General features: G+C 38.7%; 1 protein-coding gene across 2 annotated transcripts in view; it reads left to right on the top strand.

Annotated features, from left to right (window-relative positions):
• Positions 1-400: 400 nt before the first annotated feature.
• LOC107700192 (ubiquitin carboxyl-terminal hydrolase 5-like) overlaps positions 401-9,889 on the top strand; it is a 27,762-nt gene continuing 18,273 nt past the window's right edge. The window contains exons 1-15 of one of the 2 annotated variants that reach the window (XM_016501762.1): positions 401-734; positions 1,186-1,314; positions 3,169-3,235; positions 3,362-3,489; positions 3,636-3,781; positions 3,919-4,103; positions 4,236-4,330; positions 4,406-4,599; positions 5,190-5,261; positions 6,167-6,257; positions 6,415-6,540; positions 6,633-6,786; positions 6,870-7,044; positions 7,130-7,218; positions 7,357-7,542. In XM_016501762.1, coding sequence (XP_016357248.1) covers positions 627-734; positions 1,186-1,314; positions 3,169-3,235; positions 3,362-3,489; positions 3,636-3,781; positions 3,919-4,103; positions 4,236-4,330; positions 4,406-4,599; positions 5,190-5,261; positions 6,167-6,257; positions 6,415-6,540; positions 6,633-6,786; positions 6,870-7,044; positions 7,130-7,218; positions 7,357-7,542 — 1,945 coding nt within the window. In that variant the 5' untranslated portion in view covers positions 401-626. The remainder of the gene's footprint in view (positions 735-1,185; positions 1,315-3,168; positions 3,236-3,361; positions 3,490-3,635; positions 3,782-3,918; positions 4,104-4,235; positions 4,331-4,405; positions 4,600-5,189; positions 5,262-6,166; positions 6,258-6,414; positions 6,541-6,632; positions 6,787-6,869; positions 7,045-7,129; positions 7,219-7,356; positions 7,543-9,889) is intronic. The other variant, XM_016501763.1, reaches the window with a different exon arrangement.

The raw sequence follows: 9,889 nt of genomic DNA, 5'->3' as shown, positions 1-9,889 counted from the left end.
ATAACCAGTAATCGTCTACACTTAACCCAAAGCATATATTTGATACATCACATACTTTTTTTGTAGTTGCAATCTGTCGCAAAACTTTTTGCGCGCACTTACACTCCCAGCCGCATGAGGCCAGTATTGTTATTTACACGAGGTAAAAATTTCCGCTTTCTCATGTTGACAACTGTCATGGCTTCCATTTGACCGTAATACACAAAATACATGAGAATTAAAAAAGGTTTATTTCTCTTCAGTGGTGAACTGCTATAGAAAGTATTTGTTAGGCCGAGATTGCTATACTGCATTAAACGATCATTTAACTCTTGCATGGAAGGCAATACGCTAATGCTCATATTAGCATTTTATGTTTAAATTAAGTAGGGATTGTAAAACTTAATGCGCGCATTTTTGGCTCTTTACGGTCAAACACTTGCGGCTGTAATGCGTGCGGTGAGAGTGTGTGCAGCGCCCCTGGCCTCGAATGAAACACACTGGATCAGCAGCAGCTTTTTTTCATTGAGGGAAACTGAGCGAAAGAAGGGGGCTGTCAGAGACATCAAGCGGACTGTATTTCAGGAGCGGGGGCCAAAAAACCCAGGCGAGCAAGCGTGTGAAGGCCAATCGTGTTTAGCCAGATAATGACGGAGGTTAGCGAGATATTGATGTCGGTTCTGTCTACGATTCGGGTTCCGAGGCCCGGAGATAGTGTTCACAAAGACGAGTGCGCCTTCTCATTCTCCAGCCCGGTGAGTTCAGCAGCAGCATGCGACTGCACAGTCATCGCGCACTTTCGGGATTTATTTTTGTGTTTTTTATTTGCGTAAGGTTGCTGTTTTGCTTATATTATTATGCTTATTTGTGATATTTGCTAACTAGCGCTCATTGAGTGCACAAGTTTGCACTCTTTTCCTTCGTTATGTCAAGCGAGTCGTCATTGTAATGTTGACTCTGCACTCTTTGGTCACATCTTGATTAAACCACTAATTTCCCTTGATTTAGCCTATCAGCTTATGTATACTTCTTTAGCTAGCTGTGAACTAGTTATAACGCTAACATGAGCTAGTAGTTGCAGAGTTTCTTTCCTGGATGAGTCTGTGTGCTTCAGTAACGTTAACTGTTATCATGCGCGTGAGACAGCCACAGCCTCACTGAACACATGGTGCTGACCAACAGTATTTCGTTCTCCTTTTGTTTCAGGAGAGTGAGGGAGGCTTGTATGTCTGCATGAACAGCTTTCTCGGCTTTGGAAGTAAGTATGTAGAAAGACACCACGCCAAAACCGGTCAGAGAGCTTACCTGCACATCACCCGGACCCGGAAAACACAGGTAAGCACAGAAACACGTGACACATCATTCTGTGCATGTATAAATAACAGTGTTGGGTAGTAACTAGTTACATGTAACAGAATTACGTAATTTAATTACAAAATAAAAGTAATTGTAATCAGTTACAGTTACTGAGAAAAAATGTGTAATTAAATTAGTTACTTATGAAAATGTTAAGGATTACAAAGGGGGTTACATCTGCTTTTTTTCACACACCCCCCCACATACAGATTTAATTGATTTCTTTCATAAATTGCAGTGACTGCTCTAAAATATGAAACACCAATGTTTCAGGAGTTTAGAACATGCTTATTCAATAACTCTTTTATTTCCTATATGGGTTTATGTATAGCTATGCTTAATTTTAGTTCTTTTTTCCAAGGCATTGTTAGATTCCAGTGTTTACTGTCATAGCTATGTAAAGATTTGATTTCAAAAACGGTATCATAGCTAATAAAATATTTATTGTTATGATTTGAAATATGTATTTAACCTCAGAATGATCTCAAAGTAAGTCTGGTTTTGTAGTGGCTGTACTTCAAAGGGGACATTGATCTTCCACAAGTTGGTATGATTCTTTAGGGTTTTCATGAACGGTCTGCAACATACTTTGGTTAAAGTCCCTCAGTGGTCATGTAAAACAACACCCTTTTTACCTTGCTCTGTTCACAGTGACTCGTTTTGGGGCATGTCCCTTTAAATGCTTATGAGCTCTGCTCATCCGCCCCTTTGTTCCTTGGAAGGCGATTTGCAAATAATCATAAAAAATATCAAGTGTCAGACTTACTTTTACTTATTACATTTTAAGTAGGGTAATTTGTAATCTGTAACCTATTACATTTCCAAAGTAACCTTCCCAACACTGAATTAAATAATAATCATGCATGGTTTAAGTAAACGTTCGTAAATATTTGAAGTCTCCAAACAGAAAAAATTATGGGCGTCGAACAGGTTTCCTGGACACTCCTCCTGTCTTTCATTGGCCAGACAAACAGATAATTCCGCCCCCAAACTCACGCCATTGGTTCAGCATGTCTGTATCAGGTTTGGTCGGACAAACAGCAATGTTTAAGTTCAACAGTTGGGTTCTGGAAGTAAAAATCCCATTTATTTTCTCCATAGGGGAATTGGTTTTTAATGATAATTTATAAACCATTAAAGCCTGACCATCTGTGAGCAAAAAGGTTATTAATCAATGATATATGCTTTTGTTGAAGCCATCAGCCCAGACTATTTCAATTGATATTTTAAAATAAGCATGTTTAACATTGGAATTCCTGGTTAAAAATTACATTACCCATGATTCTCCAAAGAAACCTCCACCAATTCGAGAATCACGGCCAGTAAAACATGCCAAAAGAGTTCCCTCCCACTTCCATAAAACACTGAAGAGGACCTAACTGAGTTAGTCCATGCCTATGTTTAATTTTTTTAAATTGTTTTATCCTCAATGACCTCTACAGACTTTTCTTTGGTGTCATATACAGGACTTCTCCAATCATTTAGTTTTGCAAGCTCACGTTCATCTGTCTCCACTTTTGAGTGCCACTCCCACATATCAAAATCCAATAAGCAACTTATGGATAGAACCAAAAATCATGAACTTTTGTCTTTTGGTCCAAACACTCTGGCACTCTATTGCATTTTTAGACTTTTTCTGGAAATCAATATACACATGGCTTATTTATGTCTTTGTAAACTAATATGATATAAAAGAAAATGCTTGAACCTTAAGAAGAAATGTTACATATGGTATTAAAGAAAATATTTTAACATATTACTACGTCATGTAATATCACTGCATTTAATATGCTGATTCATGGCAAATATAGACTAACCTTGTCTGTGTATCAGAAGGAGGATGAAAACAATTCTGGATCAGGTGACCCTCCGAAAAAGAAGCCCACAAGACTAGCCATTGGTAAATACCTGCATTCTTTAGCCCTCAATCTTTGCTTCATATTTTAGTACATTTTAGTTTTGTGTTGTGAGTACGTTTATTTTATAAAATGTAAAAGGCTGAAAAGTTTGCATGTGTTTCTTGCAGGGATTGAGGGAGGGTTTGATGTAGAGCAGGAGCAGTATGAGGAAGAGGTCAAGGTGGTTCTGTTCCCAGACCGACAGGAAGTGACATCAGAGGATCTAGCGTCGATGCCAGATGTTGTTCGGGAACGGGTGAGTCATTTTTTTTTTTATTGTATTTTTTAAAATTATTTTTCACTATGTAATAACATATAGTCATAATTAAGTGAATGCTTTATACTTTATAACAGAGCAGACTTTGATTGGCTGTGTTGTATTGGTGTCTTTCGTGTTTGCAGGTGTCTCTGTCGATGGCGGGGCTGCAGGCAGCAGACTCAGTGTCACACATTTTGCAGGTGCAGCAGTGGGACGGAGAAGTGCGACAGGAGTCAAAATACGCAGCTGAACTTAAACAACTTGACAATGGGGTCAAAATCCCTCCGAGGTGCATACATGTGTGAATGTTGTAGACACATTTGATATGTACAGCTAAGCTCAGGACTCAGGAGAAAGTGCGAGTAAGTGATTCTTTACATTTACATTCTTTCTTTCTTTCTTTCTTTCTTTCTTTCTTTATTTCAGTGGCTGGAAGTGTGAGGTCTGTGACCTACAGGAAAACCTATGGATGAATCTGACAGATGGGAAGGTTTTTTGTGGGCGGAAATATTTTGATGGCTCAGGGGGGAATAACCATGCCCTCCTGTACTACCAGCAGAGTGGATACCCATTGGCTGTCAAACTCGGCACAATAACACCTGACGGAGCAGGTGGAATTGTCACACAAAATTGAATTTAATCATGCTGATGTTGAATATTTCAAGCCAGTAAAATTTTGAGTGCTTTACTGTTAACTAGGGCTATATTTATGATGACATTGTGTGATGTATTTGTCTCTGCAGATGTCTATTCATATGACGAAGATGATATGGTATTAGACTCTAAGCTTCCAGAACACCTTTCTCACTTTGGCATCGATATGATGACTATGGAAAAGGTACAGTCATCTCAAAAATCTCTTCTTAAACTGCTTAAGAAGCTGTTTTTTAGTGTTTCCCTCTCTCTTTGTTAGACGGAAAGAACCATAACTGAGCTGGAGATCGCAGTGAATCAGCGTGTGGGAGAGTGGGAGGTGATTCAGGAGTCAGGTTCCACTCTGAGGCCCCTGTGGGGCCCGGGGCTCACCGGTATGAAGAACCTGGGAAACAGCTGCTACCTCAACTCTGTCATGCAAGTGCTCTTCACCATCCCAGACTTCCAGACCAAGTCAGTGCCTCTCAGAATGTTTGTCAGCCTTTGTGTTGTTCTAGAGTTTTTGTCATGATGATTCAGCAATATTTCAGTCATGGATATAAAAACATCTATAATCGCTACAGTTCAAAGATTTGGGGGCAGTAAGATGTTTTTTTTAAAAGAAATTATTCAGCATTAAATTGGTCTAAAGAGACAATGTTAGAGAAGATTTCTGCTTCAAATAAATGCTTTTGTTGCAACACTGGTAATAAGAAATGTTTCTTGAGCACCAAATGAGCATATTAGAATGATTTCTGAACGATCATGTGACACTGACATGAGTAATGGCTGCTGAACACTCAAATTAAATTGAGTTGTAATATTTCATAATATTACTTTATTCAGATAAATGCAGCCTAAGTGAGCATAAGAGACTTCTTTCAATAACATTAAAAAAATCGTACTGACCCCGTACATTTGAATGGTGGTGTATTACACATGGATGTTTTGTGTATTTTTATGTTTATAAAGAACTATTGCTGCTGAAATAAATTATCTAAATGCATCTTTTCCTCTCTCTCTCTCTCTCTCTCTCTCTCTCTCGCTCGCTCATTGATTCTCAGATACGTTTCCAACATCGACAAGGTCTTTAATGAGGCGCCCAGTGACCCTACCCAGGATTTTAAGGCTCAAGTGTGAGTACCTGTCCCATAAACTCTAGTAAACTTTAGTCTAAAAGAGATTGTTCACCCCCAAAATTTTGCTCTCTTCAGTAGCTTTCAAATTGCACTTCCATGTATTTAAACTTGGCAAGCCATTTTGGCTAAACAATACAGGGGTCGTTTCTAATCACTGGTGTCAAATACATCTTGATGCCCAATGTTAAAATATACACAAATTTTGGTCTGTTTCTCACACAACCCTTGCATGACTTAAGAAAACCTGGAATATAGAGCAGTACAAGTTTTAGGAACCACTTTTTAGTGTTCATGAACAGTGTCATGTTCCACAGCAGAAAGAGTGTCATACAGGTTTAAAACAACATGAGAGTGACAAAATGAAGACAGAATTTTTCATTTCAGACTGAACTCTTGTCCTGATGTTACTGCAGGGGCTTCAGTAATATCATAAATCCAGCAGAGGTCGCCATACATCAGAATCAGAATCAGAAGAGCTTTATTACCAAGTATGTTTACGTTTCCCTGTTCTGCGTCTGCATGCGCGTTTGAACAACACAGCTGTACCTCCGACTAGAATGTCCAACAAAACGTCCGAATAATCAAAAACCGGAAAAATATTGTCTGGGATGTGCTGCTTAATGTTAAGGAGTTCGTCTCTGGTAAAACTTATAGAAGAAGAATGACAAAACAAAGAACAAACAAACAAAAACAATAGAAGAATCGCGGAGCTCAGCGTCCTGGCTGCCATTTGCGGCGCCATCTTGATCTCTTTTTCAAATTCTCCCTGTTACCTGAAAGAAAGAGGAGAAAAAACATGATTATCTGCTTTGATTGAATCATAGTGCTCAAACACTATAATGATTTTATAAAGTAACCAAAATTTGTATCTTTCTACCTCCATTTCGACTCTTTAAAATCAGAGCAAAGCTGGGTTATGGCCTTCTGTCAGGAGAGTACTCTAAGCCGGCCCCTGACCCCGGAGACGACCCCAGTACCTCTACTGAACCCAGGGTATGTACACACATATTGGGTCTCATTCATGAAATTTGTGTTTAAATCATTCATTAATAGATTTTGTACGGATTGTGACCTTTTTTGCAAGAAAATACAGAAATGCATTCTGCTTGTTCAGGAAAAGCCATTTATAAATATGACTTTCTTTGTACAGGGTGACCAGCTTGGCATAGCACCTCGCATGTTCAAAGCTCTGGTTGGACGAGGCCACCCTGAGTTCTCTACCAATCGGCAGCAGGATGCGCAGGAGTTTCTTCTTCACTTTATAAATATGGTGGAGGTAATGATGACGACTTGGTCTCTAATGCTTTCTCTGTTTTACACTACTTACTTTTGCATTCACTCATTTTGCGTTTTATTTATGTTGGCCAGAGGAACTGTCGGTCAGGCATGAATCCCTCAGAAGCTTTCCGCTTCCTAGTGGAGGAGAAGATCGTATGCCAGCAGTCACAAAAGGCCAAATATACCCAACGAGTGGACTACATAGTCCAGCTGCCTGTTCCCATGGACCAGGCAACTAATATGGGTTAGACACTCATAGCATGCTTCTGTGTATCCAATCCGTTTTATCCTTCCTCTCATTTATCATCTTCTCTTTCTGTTTATCAGAGGAGCTACAAGAAGCAGAGCGTCGCAGGGAGGAGGCGGATTCATCTGGAGCCCCTCCCCCTGCCGCACCACGTGCTCAAATCCCATTTGCTGCCTGTTTTGCTGCTCTTAGCGAACCGGAAACACTCACAGATTTCTGGAGCTCTGCAGTACAAGCCAAAACCACTGCCACAAAGTAATAATAATATTAATTTAATTCTCAATTAGTCTTTGGTTTCCTTCTGTTTGTATTAGTGTCTTTATATCTCTTTGTCTCTTAGGACCACTCGCTTTGCTTCATTTCCTGACCATCTTGTCATCCAAATTAAGAAATTCACCTTCGGCCTGGATTGGGTTCCTAAAAAACTAGGTGAATTATATATTTTTGGCTGTTTGAGAATGTAACGTGTTCATTTTGCACAAATAATTACATCATTTAAAACTGACCTGTTAATTGGTTGACAGCCCTTGTCTGAATATTAATATACTTTTGTAATCATTTTAATAGATGTGAGCATTGACGTTCCTGACACACTGGATCTGAGCGCGCTCCATGCTATGGGACAGCAGCCAGGGGAGGAGCTTCTGCCAGAGGTGGCTCCACCTCCTCTCATGACCCCTGATGTGGAGGTTAAAGGTATCCTGGGTTCCCACGGCAACGAGGAGGACGACTCTCTCTACTCCCCACTGCTGTGTCAGTCGGTCTTTTCTTCTCTTTCTGACTGCATCTGTCTGTCACTTAAGCCCGTCTTTCATTCTTTTTTTTCCTTTGCTTTCTTTGTTTGCGGTGTCTATTTTAATTGTATTATATTCATTAAAGTTTAAAAGCTTTGTTTGCTCTGTATATAAATGATATCTCATACAGCCTTAGTTAGTAATATTTAGTTTTCAGTTGAATGTAATTTATTTTGGATTTAAAGGAATAATTCACCTAAAAATGTTCAGATGAAGAAGGGTGAGTACATTTTCAGCAAATTTTCAGATTTGGAGAAATTCAGCATTACAGCACTTGCTCACCAGTGGATCCTCTGCAGTGAATGGGTGCCGTCAGAATGACAGTTCAAACAGCTGATAAAAACATCACAATAATCCACAACATGACTCCAGTCCATCAATTAACATTTTAGGAAGTAATAGCTGCATGTTTCTAAGAAACAAATCCTTCATTAAGGCATCAAGGCCTGCTCCGTTAAAATCCTTCATATTTAAACCAAATAGCTGTCCATAATCCATAATAATGCTTACTCCAGTGAAAAATTCCATCCCCTGTTGTTCTCTCCCATTTGCCAGCATATTTTGTTAGAACTGTTTTGAACCGTTTTCACTTTTAAATGGTGCTTGTTTTGTGCATATTTCTCTCCTGATTCAGATGAGATGACTTTTTCACTGAAGAAAATGTCTTAATGATTGATTTGTTTCTTACTAATGTGCAACTTTTCACTTTACAAGATATTAATTGATGGACTGGAGTCATGTTGTGGATTATTGTGGTGTTTTTATCAACTGTTTGAACTCATTCTGACGGCACTCATTTATAGGGCTGAAACTATTCCTTGAGTAACTCGAATACAAAAAATCATCGAGGAAAATTATTTGCCTCGAGGCTTCGTTTAGTCCACACACGGTAACTACACACGGAACACTGTGTTTCCCCACGGACCATTATTACTGATGCACAACCCGATAAACGCTGGACATGCGACCCAATGTGCACGCTATCCATGCTAAATTCTATGTGATATTAGTCATTTTCAATACTATTTAGGGCAGATAGGGTGGATAGTATGCACATTGGAGTGTGCATACACTCTTTGGAATGTTACAAGCTCTTGGTGCATAAAGAAGATCTGTAAAGTTGCAAAGACTAAAGTCTCAAATCCAAAGAGATATTCTTTATAAATGTTAAGAGTCAACCACGCCTACCTAAAACGGCTCGTTCTAACACGTCCCCACATGTCTACGTCACGATGTGGGAAGATTTGCATAACGCCACGTGTGTAAATAAGGTCCAGTTGGTTGCCTGATTTGTGAGTAGCCGTAGTTAATACTCGCTTGAGATCAAAAGAGGCAAGCAGAGTGTGGAAGTCTGCAGCCTGAGATTTATCTAGGTGGATGTTGAAGTCTCCAAGTGTGTTTGTGTGTGTGTGTATATATATATATATTAGGGCTGTAACAATACACGTATTAGTATTGAACCGTTCGGTACGAGGCTTTCAGTTCGGTACGCATTACAAACCGAATGATTTGTTGGACTAATCCTATTACAGCATATTATTCTATTAGGTTAGATTAGTGCATGTGCGCATAGAGAGTGCGTTCTTTCACTGCATAATTCAGTCTATTAAAATGCATTTAGAATGATCACAATTTCAAGATATGGGGACAGAAATTTACATAGAAATTTACATAACTTCATATAGTTAATCAATATCACACGAATAGTGCCGTTTTTTTTCTCTCCAAATATCAGCATGATTATAAATGATTTTTACAACAGTTCAATAAACAAGAAGTTAATTAATAGACTTACGTTTTAGACACCATATTGCCTGTTTTTGCTAAATTTCGCCAACAAAAATAAATCCAAACACAGTCTCTGAGCAACATGGTGTTTCGTTCCTGAATTAATCAACCTTTAAATGATTTGGTTCAGTTGCAATGACTCACTTATTAACAGTGACTTGCTGCCACCTACTGGTGGTTTTAAATTCATTTAAAGTATATTTTCATTTTTGTTAAATAGTGTAAATAAGCCTACATCTAAATGCCTCGTCGGATGCAGCTTCTGTGTTTCCTCTGCATTACAAAGATGAATTTTGTTGATACTGACACCATTTGTTTGGTAACAACAACCCAAATGTCTTATTATTCTAATTGACTGATTAAATGTAATAATTTGACTCAAAAGATGATGCACACTTTTAGGAAAAAAAGGCTTTATAAAGGTAAAAATGCCCATAAAATGTAAAAATCTATTTAAACTTATTGGAACAGATTAATTTCTATCACTGCTGTGAACTGACCAGCACACAGAATATGGA

Source organism: Sinocyclocheilus anshuiensis, unplaced genomic scaffold (assembly GCF_001515605.1).
Source record: "Sinocyclocheilus anshuiensis isolate Anshui unplaced genomic scaffold, SAMN03320099.WGS_v1.1 scaffold955, whole genome shotgun sequence".
Classification (NCBI taxonomy): Eukaryota; Metazoa; Chordata; class Actinopteri; order Cypriniformes; family Cyprinidae; genus Sinocyclocheilus; species Sinocyclocheilus anshuiensis.
Note: the sequence above shows the minus strand (reverse complement) of the source record. Positions and strands in the feature narration are given on the sequence as shown.